Source organism: Ochlerotatus camptorhynchus, unplaced genomic scaffold, assembly GCF_037179485.1.
Source record: "Ochlerotatus camptorhynchus isolate MF236.1 unplaced genomic scaffold, CSIRO-AGI_Acam_v1.1 ptg000398l, whole genome shotgun sequence".
NCBI classification, from domain to species: Eukaryota; Metazoa; Arthropoda; class Insecta; order Diptera; family Culicidae; genus Ochlerotatus; species Ochlerotatus camptorhynchus.
The window spans coordinates 554,145-572,459 of NW_027040885.1; the positions used below are offsets into that span (position 1 = coordinate 554,145).

At 40.1% G+C, this 18,315-nt stretch overlaps 1 protein-coding gene across 1 annotated transcript in view; it reads left to right on the forward strand.

The window, feature by feature from the left end:
* Window positions 1–18,315, forward strand: part of LOC135710667 (uncharacterized) — an 82,368-nt gene that overhangs the window by 14,640 nt on the left and 49,413 nt on the right. The window contains exons 4-8 of the mRNA XM_065233309.1: window positions 17,024–17,162; window positions 17,303–17,452; window positions 17,516–17,659; window positions 17,753–17,965; window positions 18,046–18,296. Coding sequence (XP_065089381.1) covers window positions 17,024–17,162; window positions 17,303–17,452; window positions 17,516–17,659; window positions 17,753–17,965; window positions 18,046–18,296 — 897 coding nt within the window. The remainder of the gene's footprint in view (window positions 1–17,023; window positions 17,163–17,302; window positions 17,453–17,515; window positions 17,660–17,752; window positions 17,966–18,045; window positions 18,297–18,315) is intronic.

Consider the following 18,315-nt stretch of genomic DNA (forward strand, 5'->3'; position numbering starts at 1 on the left):
TGATCAGGTTCATGAGTTGATGAGTCGATAGTTAGGGTTTAGGTGTCGGAAGTGCCTCCCTGGCGTCGGTAGCATTGGTGCTCAGCACGGAAAACAAAATCGACGGAAAACAAATCAAGCGAAAAAAAATCATTCCATAAATATTGAGGGTGGGTGAGAGGTAATCCATAAATATTTGAAAAGTTAAATTTGTTTTGATACATTCAAGCACTGTTCTTCATTCGGCACAGTTCCAGGACAGTATTTGTATGTACATGGTTAGTTGCATGTTTCAAGAAAAATGGTAGTCTCTAGTGGTTTTCCCATAATAATTCTATACAAATTTCAAACGCAATGTGGAAAGCCGAGCTACAACCAATAGGCCGCAAATTTTGTACAGTTGTTTGGGACCTCAAATGGATCCAAAAATGCGTTGTTCTCGCTTGTTGTGGTCAAGTTCGCGTTTTTGCATATAGCGGTGATCTACTCTAATATATAGTTTTAGCATTTTGCAATATCAGACGATGGGGGGTTGAGAGTTAATTATTAATTAGTACATATTATGTATTATCTACTGGAGTATCTTTAATTGAGTCTGGAGTGATATATAAATTAAATCGAACAAACATCAGTTTTCCATCGATATATGATATAGAGGACTTCCACGACAGGGTCCCAATCGATGATTTTCTCTTCATCTGATTCCTTGCACATTTTTACAATAGTACAGCACATTTATGACAATATTAATGGAACAAGTGTGACAAGTATATGTGTGTGTTTGTATAGCTATTCAATCTTTCGGCTGGAATAATGGGAAAATCGGGCAAAATGGGCCGCTTCCTGTGATCTGCACAAGATGAAACCATAACCATTCGATTCGCTGCATGTTTCTAATTCTTCTTCTTCTTCTTCTTCTTCTTCTTCTTCTTCTTCTTCTTCTTCTTCTTCTTCTTCTTCTTATTATTATTATTATTATTATTATTATTATTATTATTATTATTATTATTATTATTATTATTATTATTATTATTATTATTATTATTATTATTATTATTATTATTATTATTATTATTATTATTATTATTATTATTATTATTATTATTATTATTATTATTATTATTATTATTATTATTATTATTGTTATTATTATTATTATTATTATTATTATTATTATTATTATTATTATTATTATTATTATTATTATTTTTATTATTATTATTATTCTTCTTCGTCTTATTCTTCTTCTGTTTCATCTTCTTCTCAAGCTTTAGTTTTTAGTATTGCCGACCCTCAACATAGTGTTTCACTTTCACAGTTATTAATTGATAGCTTCCTATGCAATTGTGAATGAATGAATTTGTGTGTTGTGCTGCAAGGACAATGATACTCTATGATCAGGAAAGTCGAGAAAATTTCCTACGCAACCCCACGCTCAAGTTTCCCTTGATCCTATCCTTCGACAATGTACCCCTTGAATTATCGGATCCATAAAGCTAACGGGATTGAGCTGCAATAAACGAACTAGATAAAAAAAAAAGAAGTTATTATTTAGTGCTCCTATGCAGCGGCCTTTATTTACGTTGTATTTTGAGACCCTTTTTCCCCACTGTGCAATGATTGTCCAGAAATAATTCATGGGGACAGCAGTTTGCCGAGGCTTTTTGTTTATTTGGCTGCATTTATCTAGGTATACAAACGCTTTTTACTCAATTGTGAATGATTACTATGGTTTGGGTCACGAGGCATGACTCACGACTCGAGCATTTTCTCAATTATAGGCAATTCAAGATTCCTGATGACATATAAAAAGTCTGATGTTCTATTTCATACACACACATATTTTCAAAAAAAAAACGACATTATGCCATGAAACAAAATCCTCCCTTCATTATAGCATTTTTCGGTTCTTCTTCTTCTTCCCTTTATTTAACATCGGTCTCTGTCCCGCACTCTAGTACCAATCACCGACGGACATCGATTGGCATCCATTGACGGCAATCGAATGTGCAGGGAGGCAGCTTCCACACCTGCGTAAGATATCGCACCCATTCAACACACATGGGCCGGAACCAACTGCTTTACTCTCCTTCCGAAGGAAGACGTGACCAGAAATGTTTATGCCTCAGAAACATCCCACCGACCTCGGCGGGGATTTAACCCTGACCCAATGGGGTGCGAAAGCAGTCACGCTTACCACTACACCACCGACGCCGGCGATTTTTCGGTTCATATACCCGAAAGATAACCAATCCGATTTTGTAAACAATCACTTCAATCGATGATTGAACTAACAGCCACAGCAGGTTAGTCTGAAGGTGGTATTAGTTAGCAATTGAGGTTGTTTCCACTCACTTTCCAACTAACAATTTTCACAACGTACCTAAACGCTTTGCTCATTTCATTTATACAGACTCGTGCTGTATTCAAATGAGGCAACCTTTACTCAACCTCTATGCAAGCAAATTAGCTACTTATGGCTTTTAGGACGGTTGGAACATGCTCTTATTATATATCCATTTACGCTTCTATACAACTCTTTTCTGCTATTTAGCTATGGTGTGTGAACTTGAAAGGTGCTTTATTCAACCTTTTCCCGGTTATCCAATAGTTACTAATCTTAAAACCGGGTTAAATATCATTTACTCTTTTTGTTGGAGGAACTTTTTAATTTGATTTGGCTGCGAATTAAATTAATCGATATTTTCAATTTACCCTGCACCGGAACCTGGACTTCAACTCGAGACGACCGCATAGGCAAACTTCGACACTACCAACATAGCTATGCCAACACATTCAGCTAACGTACATGCGTTTCTACAACAATATCGATGAGTATAGACTTTATAATAGTGCACATAAATCACTTTTCGCAACTAATTAATTAAGTTTTGTGAAAAAGCGGAGTAAAAGCTGTAAACCTGCAAACATCTCAAAATAAACCTAGTTGACTGTAAAAATACTTCCAAAGATAACATAGTTTATTAGCTGATATATTTAGATGATATCGGGCATGTGGGATGAGCTTTAAGTTATAAACAATGTCGTTCCGAAGCTCATTTTCGCATCGGACAACGTAAGGCCTGTACTCGAAAAAAATGCACCAGACAAAAGTGTTCGCCAAAAATTTATTTTAAGTCGGATTTTCTTGAAACTTTCAGGGAATGAACTAATACATATGGATTATGTTTCGGTATAGTTACTTTATTCAATTTCCTTTCCACCGCTGAAAGCCCGCACCTTTCCCTTAAGATCCCTCATTACATTTTGTGCAATGGTGGAGCCGACCTTTTTGTTCACTTTCATCCATTCTTTCTTCAACTCCAGCTCGTTCTTAAACACCTTGGACGATTTTCGAACATTGGCCTTCATTATGGCCCAACATCTTTCCACCGGTCGAATCTCTGGTGAATTTGGGGGGTTGGCGGTTTGTGGTACAAAAACAACGTTATTGTCTCTGTACCAATCCAACGTCGATCGCGCGTAATGGCATGATGCCAGGTCCGGCCAAAATAACGTCTCGCCTCCGTGGGACCACAGGAAGGGCAACAGACGCTTCTGGAGGCACTTGGTGCGGTAAATTTCGCTGTTGATGGTACCCATTGTGATGTACGGTTTACTCAGTTTACCACATTGGCATATGGCCTGCCAGAGCAAGCATTTTTTGGCGAATTTGTCCACTTTCGTCTTCCTTATGTCTTCCGGAACATCAAACCGTGATTTGGCAACGTAGAACTTCAGCCCCGGTATCTGCTTTGCGTCTGCCTTGATATAGGTTTCGTCATCCATAACCACACACATCGGTTTCGTTAACCACTCTCGATACAGCTTCCTTGCGCAGGATTTGGCCACCGTGTTTTGTTGATCACGCCGGTTCGGTGCCTTCCGGACCTTGAATACACGAAGCTCAGCTCGTTTCATGATTTGCTGAACAAACCAGGTGGAACACTTTGCCTTCAGAGCCTCGTCGCGAATCGAAAGGTTCGGATTACGCTTGAAATAATCCAACACATTCCGGGCCTTCACAGGGTCAGCTGTCTTCGATTTTCTTTCACTTCCAGCCCGCCGCTCGGTCGTCTGGGACTCCTTAAACGATTTTACCACCCGAGACACAGTTGTATGGGTGATTCCCAGTTGTCTTCCGATCCATCTCATGGTCGCAGTCGGATTTTCCATGACGATGCGCAAAAATTTCTGGCGATTTTCTTCTTGTTTCGATGACATCTCAATAACCACTGAACCGATTGTTATGAAATTTTGCACATGTAAACAATTCACTCCAAACTAGTTATACTCAGATTTTCATAAATTTTTACCCACGGATAACAAAGTTACACACGGATAAAAATTGTGCATTTTTTTTTTCGAGTACAAGCCTTAGTATACCGATCTTCCGAGCAACTAGCAACAACAGTATCTCCAATGGTAGGAGGTAGAGCCTTCTAACTAGGATTGAACAATCGGTCCTTCTCAGGACCACCAATTATGCCAGAAATGTTATATTCATGAGATAAATCGGTGGAATTTACCGATTTTCAGTTATACTACAATATTATTTCCCACTTGGGTCCCGTTCAAATATTACGAAACGAGGAAAATGCAACCTTTATAAAACAAGGAAAGTAAGGCATCAAAATTAATTGAAAGTTTTATAAAGGTTTTCAAAAATGATACAAGTTTAAACCATGGCCTACAGAACCCTCATAAGCCAAATATGTTACTTGGTGTATTTGAACCTAAAGCCTAAGTGTCCGACTATTTCGCTTCATGGTGATTTTGATTTAAAATTCGATTTTTTTCGTTAATACCACATGAAAAATGTGAAACGCTTAGTAATGGCCCAATATAATTTGGGTATATTTCGGATTTGAAAAAGTTTTTCACTCCTTATATTTCAAGAAAAAAAAAAATACGAAAATAATTATTCTTCGCGATTTTAAAGGAATTCTCGAACTTTTCCCTTAGTATTTATTTATTTATTTATTCGTCAATCAATCAAATCGTCGACTACATATTAACATTAGTACTTGGTGAGGGGTGCCCCCCCACCCCGCCACCACTGGCAAAAAGAGATGAAAACCGACCGCTCAAGTACCAACGATGTGTTTGAAACAGTTCTACCGATTTTTTACCGCACTTCAACCTCTCCAAATGGGGAGTTTGGTAAAGAGAGATGAAAAACCGATTTGTACCTTTCTTTAAAGTTGTCCTAGCTCGCTATTCTACTATCTATATGCAATTTTGAAAAACTCTCTTATCTGAATCCGGAATAAAATCAGCATTGCGTTGATTGAAATCTCCATAAATATGAATTTTGCGTTGAGGGGGAAATTGAAATACGATTTCTTCGGCTATTTGAAAGAAGTTTTCATATGAGAACTTACAAGAGTACTCGGGGGGAAGATATACTGTGGTTGTTGTTGTTGTTGTTGTTGTTGTTGTTGTTGTTGTTGTTGTTGTTGTTGTTGTTGTTGTTGTTGTTGTTGTTGTTGTTGTTGTTGTTGTTGTTGTTGTTGTTGTTGTTGTTGTTGTTGTTGTTGTTGTTGTTGTTGTTGTTGTTGTTGTTGTTGTTGTTGTTGTTGTTGTTGTTGTTGTTGTTGTTGTTGTTGTTGTTGTTGTTGTTGTTGTTGTTGTTGTTGTTGTTGTTGTTGTTGTTGTTGTTGTTGTTGTTGTTGTTGTTGTTGTTGTTGTTGTTGTTGTTGTTGTTGTTGTTGTTGTTGTTGTTGTTGTTGTTGTTGTTGTTGTTGTTGTTGTTGTTGTTGTTGTTGTTGTTGTTGTTGTTGTTGTTGTTGTTGTTGTTGTTGTTGTTGTTGTTGTTGTTGTTGTTGTTGTTGTTGTTGTTGTTGTTGTTGTTGTTGTTGTTGTTGTTGTTGTTGTTGTTGTTGTTGTTGTTGTTGTTGTTGTTGTTGTTGTTGTTGTTGTTGTTGTTGTTGTTGTTGTTGTTGTTGTTGTTGTTGTTGTTGTTGTTGTTGTTGTTGTTGTTGTTGTTGTTGTTGTTGTTGTTGTTGTTGTTGTTGTTGTTGTTGTTGTTGTTGTTGTTGTTGTTGTTGTTGTTGTTGTTGTTGTTGTTGTTGTTGTTGTTGTTGTTGTTGTTGTTGTTGTTGTTGTTGTTGTTGTTGTTGTTGTTGTTGTTGTTGTTGTTGTTGTTGTTGTTGTTGTTGTTGTTGTTGTTGTTGTTGTTGTTGTTGTTGTTGTTGTTGTTGTTGTTGTTGTTGTTGTTGTTGTTGTTGTTGTTGTTGTTGTTGTTGTTGTTGTTGTTGTTGTTGTTGTTGTTGTTGTTGTTGTTGTTGTTGTTGTTGTTGTTGTTGTTGTTGTTGTTGTTGTTGTTGTTGTTGTTGTTGTTGTTGTTGTTGTTGTTGTTGTTGTTGTTGTTGTTGTTGTTGTTGTTGTTGTTGTTGTTGTTGTTGTTGTTGTTGTTGTTGTTGTTGTTGTTGTTGTTGTTGTTGTTGTTGTTGTTGTTGTTGTTGTTGTTGTTGTTGTTGTTGTTGTTGTTGTTGTTGTTGTTGTTGTTGTTGTTGTTGTTGTTGTTGTTGTTGTTGTTGTTGTTGTTGTTGTTGTTGTTGTTGTTGTTGTTGTTGTTGTTGTTGTTGTTGTTGTTGTTGTTGTTGTTGTTGTTGTTGTTGTTGTTGTTGTTGTTGTTGTTGTTGTTGTTGTTGTTGTTGTTGTTGTTGTTGTTGTTGTTGTTGTTGTTGTTGTTGTTGTTGTTGTTGTTGTTGTTGTTGTTGTTGTTGTTGTTGTTGTTGTTGTTGTTGTTGTTGTTGTTGTTGTTGTTGTTGTTGTTGTTGTTGTTGTTGTTGTTGTTGTTGTTGTTGTTGTTGTTGTTGTTGTTGTTGTTGTTGTTGTTGTTGTTGTTGTTGTTGTTGTTGTTGTTGTTGTTGTTGTTGTTGTTGTTGTTGTTGTTGTTGTTGTTGTTGTTGTTGTTGTTGTTGTTGTTGTTGTTGTTGTTGTTGTTGTTGTTGTTGTTGTTGTTGTTGTTGTTGTTGTTGTTGTTGTTGTTGTTGTTGTTGTTGTTGTTGTTGTTGTTGTTGTTGTTGTTGTTGTTGTTGTTGTTGTTGTTGTTGTTGTTGTTGTTGTTGTTGTTGTTGTTGTTGTTGTTGTTGTTGTTGTTGTTGTTGTTGTTGTTGTTGTTGTTGTTGTTGTTGTTGTTGTTGTTGTTGTTGTTGTTGTTGTTGTTGTTGTTGTTGTTGTTGTTGTTGTTGTTGTTTTTGTTGTTGCGCAGCCATGTCTTGACAAATACTCCGTAAGATCACGCAGTCCTCGATTTGGTTTATCGTCGTCTCCATGGAGATATTGAATAATGAGGTCAGGTGGTTTTTAATGCCAGCGACCTCATCGAATTTGCTTAACGAGCTGACTTCAAGACCACGCGACAGTGTTGACACAGTTGACAACGACTCTATTAAGGTAGACAGTGAACTTTCCAGGACTGCCATCGCTTGAATCAGATCTGAAAACCAGTAAAATTATCAAACTTGTTTTTCTCGAAACTTCAAATTTTGAGCTACCTATGCAGCATAAAGGCGAAGACGACATATAAAGAAGACTGGCAAATTTGCCTGAATCTAAGCGACAGGAACAGTAGCGCTGCACTCGAGTGAAGGTGCAAGCATTGTATACACAAACCTTTCTGAGGATGGAACCTTAGATATCCAATTCGTTCGGAGCATTTACCTTTGAGCGCGCAGATGACGCGATTGTGCCTGTCTTAGATTAAAGGGACGATATAAAGGTGCATAGTAGATAATAAAGCTCTATCTACTATTTCCAATTAGTGAAATATTACTCAGAAGTGCTTGCGTGATTACTGAATCAGAGACAATCAGTGCTATGTCTCAACATATGGCTTCAAAATACATGCGTAATTCCCGGAAGCGCGCAAAGGATCGTCAGACAGACGGTTCTCCGAGACGACGCGAGACCGCTGCAGAAAGAGCTCGGTGTTATTATTATGTTATTATATTCAGTGTTATTGGGCCAACATGCAAGCAGGCAGAGGTAGTGCGTCACCATCTATCTATTGGGACGCTGGACAAGTTCCTTCAACTCGAGTTAGCAATTGAAATTAATTTTGAACCAGCCTTTGGAACTGCATACGTTCGACACGTAACTATGTTGATTACTATTTGTTTGTTTATTTGTATTCCTCCATCTGACAAGGTTGTCTTAATGAAGTTGGACAGGGAAAAGCCAAATTGAGTCATGGTGAACTCAAATTGGCATAAAAACCCTGTTTCTTTTCTTAAATTAAGTACATAGAAACAGAAACTAAACATTAACAATTACACAGTTCACAGCAAAAACAATGCAAAATACAATAATTACTACAGTGTAAATTAAAAACGTTAAAATGCGGTCAGTGTCATAAAAGTGTGTCAGCAACAGTGCAGCATCGTCATTGATTGTCAAGTCCTCGTGGAAGGGTCGAAAGCAACCGGAAACAAAAATGAAAACAGGTAGCACAATTCATACAGTCATCAGGGGATGGACAGTCACTCACCTGCTCATAATCAATCCATGCACATAACAGCTTTACAATCGATTACTTAGGCGGCGTTGAAAAGTAGCTGCGGAAGCTTCAAAGTCGAAAAGCTCAGATACATCATTGAAGCGAGAGGCCATGAACCGTATTGGGTCGTGTTGCCCGTATCGACTGTTGCGGGATGCCAAATGCAGGAAGTTACGCCGACGAAGGGGGCGTTCAGGTACATAAACGTTGATATCGGCAAGAATGGCAGGTGCATCCACCTCACTAGTTAATACTTTGGCGACAAAAACCGCTTGCATGTCAGACCTTCGTTTCTCCAGTGTTTCAATTCCTAACAGCATGCATCGATGTTCGTAGGGAGGTAGATTTAGATGTTCACGCCAAGGTAGATAACGAAGAGCTAGGCGCACAAATTTTCTTTGAACCGATTCTATACGGTCAACCCATATACTGCTGTACGGACACCAAACTATTACAGCAGATTCAAGGATCGAGCGAACCAAGGCGCAGTACAGTGATTTCAGACACAGAGGGTCACGGAATCCATCGGCAAGTTTAAAGATAAATCCAAGCTGCCTATTCGCTTTTGAAATCACATCAGCATAATGTGTCCGGAGGTTAAGTTCAGAGTCCAATAACACACCAAGGTCTCTAACCTGATTCAGCCGTTCTAGATCATGACCAGCAAGGCGATAGTGGAAGATGATCGGATGACGTTTTCTGGAAAACGAAATAGTGTTGCATTTCGTTACACACAGTTCCAGTAAGTTCCGTTTGCTCCAATCCTCAAATGACTCCAACAAACTCTGCAGGTAGGCACAGTCCTCGATGCATGTGATTACCATGTAAATCTTAACATCATCGGCGTAGAAAACACGATTTCCAGATGGTAAAACAAACGATGCATCATTAATGAAAAGCGAAAACAATAGGGGGCCTAGGTTGCTCCCTTGTGGAACTCCGGATACAATCGGGAAGGCGGTTGAATGTGAGGAGCCTAATTTAACTTTCATAGACCGTCCTGACAGGTATGATTCGAACCAACGAACAAAGGCGACGGATACTCCAAATTTCTCGAGTTTTCGAAGCAGAATAGCATGGTTCACTCGGTCGAATGCAGCTTTGAAATCAGTGTATATAGCATCTACTTGCATGCCAGCGTCCATCGATCGAATGCACAATGAAGTGAATTGAGTGAGGTTCGTTGTCACAGATCTTTTTGGAAAAAATCCATGCTGGGCACTAGAGATGTAATTCTTGCTAGCTTCGAACAAGGCATCGTTCACGATTATCTCAAAGAGTTTGGAGCAAGCATTCAACGACGTTATCCCGCGGTAATTGGAAATATCACACTTGTCCCCCTTTTTGTGAATAGGAATCATGACCGAAGTCTTCCACGCGGATGGGAATGTCATTCGCTGTAATGAAATATTAAACAATTTCACTAGCGGCATCAATAAGACACTTGAGCAATTCTTAAGAATGCATGTAGGAATACCATCCGAACCGTATGACGCAGAATGTTTAAGTTTACGTATCGCTTTTTGTACGTGCTCCTCAGTGATTTGGAAAATTCCAAAGTCGAGCCTATCTGATGGTGTGTCATGGATGGCTGCATTTAGATGCGAGGACGAAATCGACATGTCCGAGAAGGCACTCTTGAAGTGATCAGCAAACAGCTCACACTTGTGGGCATCTGTGCTAGCAGAGCGGGCACTGAGATACATAGACGAAGGTAACCCATTTTCCTTACGCTTCGACCGAACAAATGACCAGAAACGTTTGGGATGCAGGCGTAGATTTCTCTGCGTACGGTCTATATAACGAGCATACATTTCGCGGTTAAAGCTAGTGTATTTATTGCTGGCCAGAACAAAACGACGTTTCAGGTGTTGTGATCGATTACGTTTGAATTTCCGAAGAGCAGTACGTCGACGGCGCTTCAATCTACGAAGCCGATTGTTTGTCCATGGAGGTTTCAGAGTAGGACGCTGAAGTGGCACGTGAGCTTCGATAACACGACGTATCTCAGAGTTGAACGACTCAACGATGTCATCCAGATCTCGTTCGTCATCCAAAAATTGCCAATCAATCACAGAAAATGCTTCACTCATCAAGTCATAGTTGACACGGCGGAAATCAAATTGCGGGTTCTCGTGTGGCTGATCAAATCTCACTGGTGACGGCAAAGAAACGGCAACCTCAATAGCGGGATGTGCAGTGTCGAGTTCTACAAGAGATTCAACCGCTTCAGAAATGCTGCAGTTAGGTAGTGCTGTATCGTTCACCAGTACTAAGTCAAGAGTACGAGAACTGGCATTTTTCACAGAGTTGATTTGCGTCAGACCATTGAAACAAAAGGCATCATATAGAGCACCATCCGAAGTTGAAAAACGGGATATACTGGAATCTATATGAAGTCCGCCATCCTCTGAAGCAGTCCAATGCATGTTGGGGTGATTGTAGTCACCGAACTGAAGCGCAAAATCATGAGGTTTCAAGCATGATATTACTGAACTAACAGAATCGCTATGAAGCTGAATGAGGGACAGATCATCTCTACGATCAGGTGGTAGATATAATACTCCAATACTGACTGAACACGTTTGCAATTTGATTTTTACCCACAGCTGTTCCAAAGCATCACTAACTGGAGCTGAGTCGACACAGCAGCACAATCTGGTAGACACTGCAATCAAAACTCCACCGCCGCGCAGCTTTCTACTGTTCAGTGGATTGCGATCAGTCCGGAAAACAGTGAATGATCCACCAAATAGCTGAGTTGATAGGATGCAAGTGTCGAGCCACGTCTCGGTTAGAACTATCACATCATACTCCGAATCTGCCGCAGCGAGATAGAAGGCATCGATCTTCGTTCGGAGTCCACGGACATTTTGATAGAAGATACGAAGTTGAGAAGAAGAATATGAGGGAGGCATGCCAGTAATCTGTTGAGTCTGAGCGCAGACTGGGTGGATCACAGGACTACCACTTTCAATCTCAGGAACGAGTCGGTTGCGATGAACAAAAACAGCATCTTGCAGGACAAGGTCAGAGGGCCTCGATGCTTCTGGAGAATTACCTGCGACGTGCAGCGGCAACTGGATTGAACATGGAGGCTGGTGTGCTGTTATTGTCAATATTAGACCACAATTGTCGTGGAGCAGAGACGTAAGATGGTACTCTGGAAACCAAGATATTTACAGGCAGAGAAGTTGTTGTTTGCTGACTGTACTTGCCTACGGTTTGATTTTGGAAGACCCCCTCTCTCAACTCATGCGCAGAGCTGGGACGACTGTTGAACGCTGGCAGCTTAGGCTCGACTGCGATGAGAGGACTAGGGGCTTCCACAAGGCTGGCGGCAAGTGTGCGTCCCAGTGGCAAGTTGAAGACAACAGGATGTGATTTGTTTTGCAATAAGCGGCTGTAAGCATCATACATTTTAGGAAGAGAATTGCTCGAATTATCATCGTACTTTCCTGAAATAGGGTTTCGGAAGACCCCATCTTCACATCCAAACGCAGGACCGGGACGGCTGGAGGTCGCTGGCAGAATTGGCTCGACTGCGATGGGTGAATTAGGGGCTTCCAAAAAGCATGTGGCAAGTGTGCGTCCCGGTGTCCGACTAGGGTAAACCACGAACGAGTTTATTGACGAATTACGACTAGAAGTGATAAGCGTTTCAGGGACAGAATTGTTCGGAAAACTAGAATACTCGCCTGCAGTTGGATTTTGGAAGACCCCTTTTCCGGACTCATACACAGGACCGGGACGGCTGAAGGTCGCTGGCTGGAGGTGCTCGACTGTGATGAGGGGATCAGGGGCTTCCAAGAAGCTAGCGGCAAGTGAGCGTCCCGGATTCGGGTAGTAGGTAATACGACGTAGTGGCTCTGGGTCTTGACTCAGTGATATCACTCCGTCATAGGCATTTGATGAGGTGACTCGCTGGATTTCGGAGTTGTCTGCGGTGTATTTATTGGCAATCCAGGCGGCTTCCAAAAATTTTCGGCTTTGCGGTTGTCAACAAATTCACGAAACAGCATTCCTTTGGGCCATGTAGAGGACGACAATGCTTTCGCCTTCAAATTTGTAGAGACGCCTACTTTGAAGGAGACAAACGACATGGTTTGGATATCTTTACTCTTAGCAACCAGTCGGATAACTTCAACATCCTCCGTTGACAAACGTTGCTTGGCAAGTTCGGTGATCTGCTCAGCAGAAACGTCACGGGAAATCCGAGATAGGTATAACCAAAACTTATCCTTAGAAACGGGAACAGTTAGACGGCCTAGACTTGGAGACGGCGAATCTCCGGTAGCAGTCATAAGAGGTGGCAAGTTATTGTCCTTTTTCTCGAATAACCGTCGGCTTCCTATGGTGCGTGACCTATTACCAGACCGTCTAGAGGACACCGGAGTGGTGGAAGTGGTATTGGTCAACTTTGTGAAATTGGATCGAATTTCGATTTTCAATTCCTCCAGAATTTCCAGTTTTAGTCAAAGCATTTAACCTGATATGAGCTTTGCTCTGATTTTGAAATTCAATAACAAAATCCCCCTAATTTTCAATTAATGTTGTACTAAGCATCTGCTTATTGGAAACTAAACGTTTGATTTGGGAAAAATCACAGTGGTCTATAAATAGGAGAGGAAGTGGCATCGGTGATTGTGACGCTCTGAATGCAATATTTACAGGTTTTATGAGTCAAACACGTACATTACAACCTCTTCTTGTAACTTATATTACCTAACTATCATTCCAAAGACATTCCAATAATTATATAACTCGAGAACCATTTAAAAATAGATAATCCAACACAGTAAAAATAATGACCATACATTAGTTTAAATCACATTTTTGTTTCTGGCTTCATCACTAATTCCAATCAATACATAAGCTCGTTCCATAGATTTTGGATAAAAGTAATAAAAGGAAATGTTTAATGCGTTTTTAGGTATTTTCGACATCGTTCAGCCTCGCGGAAACAGATTCTGATACGAAATTTATTTTCCTATGAAATGTTAAAGTATCTAAATAGACATACTTTCCTCTGATGATTAAGGATGATTGCCTTTTTCACCTGAAATACTTCCTTCTGTGTCTTATCTCTCAAAGAAACCAGATAACCTTGGTTTCGAAATGCAAACAGCTATTATAATAACAGATACCTGCAGACCCACTTCAATGGAGCGCGAAACGAATTTCCATCGGTAAAAAAACAGGTAGTAAAGATGTAAAAATCGGACTCTCCCCACGGTTGGGTGACATTATTTGGAAACAAACCTTTTTCTCCAAGATTTATTATCCCCATCGCACCGGTGTACTATCATGGTTGGTATATTTTCCCGGACTGATTTATGTTGAGATGTGCCCGGTTTCATTTTTCCATGACCCTTCCAGCATGTTCTGCAAGCTGGGGCGCTGACACGGCTGATGCTTATGGGCATTGATCCTGAACATCAAATGAAACGATAACAGCCAGTGTAGAATATGTGAGGCACTCAATCTTAATGGAGAAAGGCCAACATTCGGAAGAAAGCATTGGCAGATATGTTTGCTAAAAATGCGAGTTGAAATAATTGCACAACCCTCGGAAAATTCCCCGAGACCCTCGCTGTGTAGTTCATTAGCCATGATTAATATGAATTGACCGGCATAATTTTGGGATACCGCTTCAATTTTTACCATGCTTCAGAAGGGGGATGTTTGATTGTTTTATTTATTTTACCTGCTGAAAACACAAGCAACTCTCCACAGCTCCATACTGGTGGGACCACAAGTTATAGAGCATAAAACAGGGATGTGGATTTCCAGCTATTTTAGTTTCCTCAAAGATGTGTCAGGCAATTCCTATCTTTTTAACATTGAGCGAGCGAGCGATGAGCGGTGATACTTCCTGTGCTTAACGTTGCAAAAGTAGAGACAATATATGCAGATGATTGTGTGGCACATGCATAAATGACGTAATATTTGAGGGGGAAGGGGGGTGTTTCAGAAGTTGTGACCGTCCATGTATTAGGTATAGCAAAATACGCTATGAGTGCAAAAAGGGCCAAACTTGGTCAAACATATACTACATCATTTATAGATGGTTCCTTCGAGAATTTATTAAGGATAAGAGGGAGAAACAAAAGAAATGTAAATTTGCGATCTCACGGAAGCAGTGAAATTTCTTAAATTTCGCGAAATTAGTTGAAAATGACGAAAGTCAAGAACTGTTTTGTTTTGTAGCAATGTGTAAGGCAATGATTTTTTTATCGGGGTTAGGGGTCTCGAACCATCATAAGAACCTTTTCTTGCCCCAAAAACCCCTACAGACAAATTTTCACTCCGATCGGTTCAGTTTCAGTAGTTTCCGAGTTGCCTTTGATAAAAAACACGTCTATCATATTTCTAAAAAAATCATCTATCAATGAAATAGCCATCGGTCGTCATTGAAAAGCAATGCAACTATGTTCAATCTAATTCAAACTTTTATTGGCTCAGTTGTCTTGTGAATTTTAGCTATAATTGCCTCTTTTCTGATTTTTATCTCCCAATCTATGGAGTTTTCGTGTATATAACTATGTTTGAACGAAATTTCTAGAACTCATAAACTTAAGCTAATATTGATATATATATATATGTAGATATAGATTTGTTTTTATGTGACTCGTAACAGGAACCGTGCTCGTAGTTTTCTTCATCTATTGTGTGTCATTGTAAACAACTGGGTGGTGTAGCCTGGGTAATGTTGCCAGTCCGATAATAGCAAAGTGCGACTGCGAACACTGGCGCGGTAGCCATAGTAAGGTGATATAGGAAATGCTTCAAAAACCCGAGCGTCTGTTCACCATGGAGGTGCGGTTCAAAACGGCGTTTGTTCTTCATGTTAAGAGCGGCTGATCACCGTCCTAGTACCAGAGTGTGACTCAAAACATAGCTATCCACGATGGTCCTCCAGTTAGACAGGGGGTTGGGACAGGCCCAACAAGCGGCCTTGGAAAAAATATAAAGTTGCAAATAGCGAACAAAGAAATATGGATCGAAACAATCGGCACAGAACTATACGACGAAATAAGGACTACGATTGGAAACTCATGGAACTGCAAATCGTTCGGCTGCCCGGGTTGCGATAGGTTAATCTATGACGAACTCAACCACTAAATTTCGAAGTCGTAGCACTGCAGAAACTTTGTTGAACGGGACAATTCAACGTTTTGTCCATTCAATCTGCAGTCCTTCTATGAATTATTCAACAGATTGTTCCCTTTTGGATCATTCGACCTTTTGTTCGTCACTGAATCATGTGAAGTTTTGTAATTTTTTTCCCTCTTTGCACCATTTGACTTTTTTTTTTCTCATTCGTCCTTTGTCCATTCGACTTTTTGTCCCATCGGCCTTCTGTCCCTCTTGTGACCAATCGACCTTTTGTCTTTCCCTAAACTATTCAACATTTTGTCCATTAGAGACAATTTGTTCTAGTCTAATCTAGTCTACACTTTTGTTTTTGTCTCGACTTGTCTAATCGACCGTTTTTCTCTCTTTGAATCATTCGACGTATTGCTCCCTTCTAAGAATATCATCTTTTGTCCATTCAACGCATTGTTCTCTCAATCATTTATAATTTTATATTTGTTTCAATGGACTCTTTTATCAGTGAGCCTCATTTGTATCGAAAAATAAGAATATAGTGTCTGCCACCAATATAAAACAATATTTTTTCTCGGATTGGTGCTAATGTCTCTTTTTCCCGAATGTAGTCCATAATAATACAGCTCGTGTTATTATTCAAATGTCTAATTTTTCTAACCAGTATTTGGAATTGGCAAGAAACTTCGTGTTCAATATGCTTGACAATGCACACATAGATATAAGGCGCAACCTGTCTAATTCCAATTGGATTGTTTGCTATTTGGTATCACCGCTTAAAATAGAAATAACAAATTTAATAGAATTTCGGAGAAAACATCGCGAAATGCAGAATCTTAGGGGATTTTTTTTCCCTTGATTTGTGTTCCGTTGATCTTGTTTTCCGTGCTGAGCCACCAATGCTACCGACGTCAGGGAGGCAGCTCTCACACCTGGACACAACCTATCGACCCATCAACTCATGAACCGTAGACCAACGGTTTTACTTCCCGCCGACTGAGATTGAACCCAGGCCTGCTGGCGTGAGAGGTAATCACGCTTACCACTACACCACCGGCGCCGCTAATCGTTGGAGATGATATAGAAGAATTTTCTTCAATCAGATATCTGATAAATGGTGAATCGAATTTTCCATTCCAGGAACAGTTTAGTCGATCACATCAGCGGTTCTCTACTTCGGTATCTAGATTATGGAAGCATTGAATGGAAGTTTCCTAATGCTTTGATTGATCTTATCGTTTTTACCCAATAAAAGTATTCTATCCAGTCGACTGCCTTATGACAATCAAGTAAATAATAGCCGAACTTAATGATAGCAAACTTTGCCAAAGTGGTACTCTGTGAACAAGGTCTGCGATAATCGATTTTACATGACACTTCAATCCTAAAAATTGCATGTGTTTAACTCATCAATTGAATCGATTACAGTATTCCATCCTGCAAATTGTAGTCGAAGCCTGCCAGAAGAAACGCAAGTGTTCGTTCCGAGCCACTCCGAAAGTATTCGACACTGTTCCATGTTCCGGCATCCACAAACTGGTAGAAGTGAGCCACAAATGCAGACCATGTAAGCCATTTCGCAGAAATTGTTCAAATTGATTCATTCATTAAAGGAAAGTGTGTGTTATTTTCTCTGTGGTAAATTCTGTTTCCTTGCGATTCTTGGATGTTTTCTCTCTCGTCCTTTCCTTAATGTTGGAACGCCAGTCGAGTTCCGTAGCCTCATTGGATGCGAGAAAGATGTGATACGATTGGCCTGCGGTCGTTACACTAGGGTTGCTATCTACAGTGCTAGCTATGGGAGGACGGCCTACGAGAGCTCGCATTGTACGCAGACGGCTGGCTCCAAGGAGGACAGTAAGTAAACAGGACGTAATTGGGCGCCGGCCACTTGAGATGAAATTACTCTTGACTTTGTAGCTTGCCTGTCGACCCATACCAGTCACACACTGACGGAAATCTGCCAGGGAAGGAGAAAATGTACCGTTGCGGTAGAAGCATCCACCTTTGGCAATCCATGTTCTAACAATGTTCGAGTTTCTCTGAAAGTTGTTTACGCATGTGGTAATTTTCCCATGAAGTTCTCTTTCTTCGCAATGAACTATTACGTTATTAATGAGATTTCTTTTCGTTGCTTCTTTTGCTTATTTCCATCAGTATCCAGAAATGTTTTTAGAGACCGCTACATTACCCCTCTGGAAGATGATGAATTGGATCAGCATTTTGAGCTGAATGAGTTCTATGATGACGAGCTAACCCCCGCTCCTAATCAAGTGGATGATTCCTCCAGTGGCCAGATAAGCCATAAATATTCTGATGAGCCTGAGGCAACTGTGAAGGCTGAAAATATTCTCACACAAAGCAAGGATGGTAAGTCTTAATTGGAGATTATTACTCTCATTCAATCGTTAAATATTCATCCTCATCGTTGAAACGTTTCTTCCATACAGCAAACATTGAACATCGGATCGATAATCATCTATTGGTAATCGTCATGGTGGTAATATTCTTCGGATGCTGTCTATCGATTGGGGCTTTGGTGGCTTACAAAATGAGATTACTATCACCGGCAGACAATGCATGCATCAAGCATTCAGAATCAAGCGACCCGCAGTCGAACGCAACGAGCAATGTTCCGAACGAAGATTTCGATCTGGTGGAATGCGTTGCGGAAACTATTCCCGTAGCGGTGAAAATGAAGGTAGGTTCAATTGAGTTAT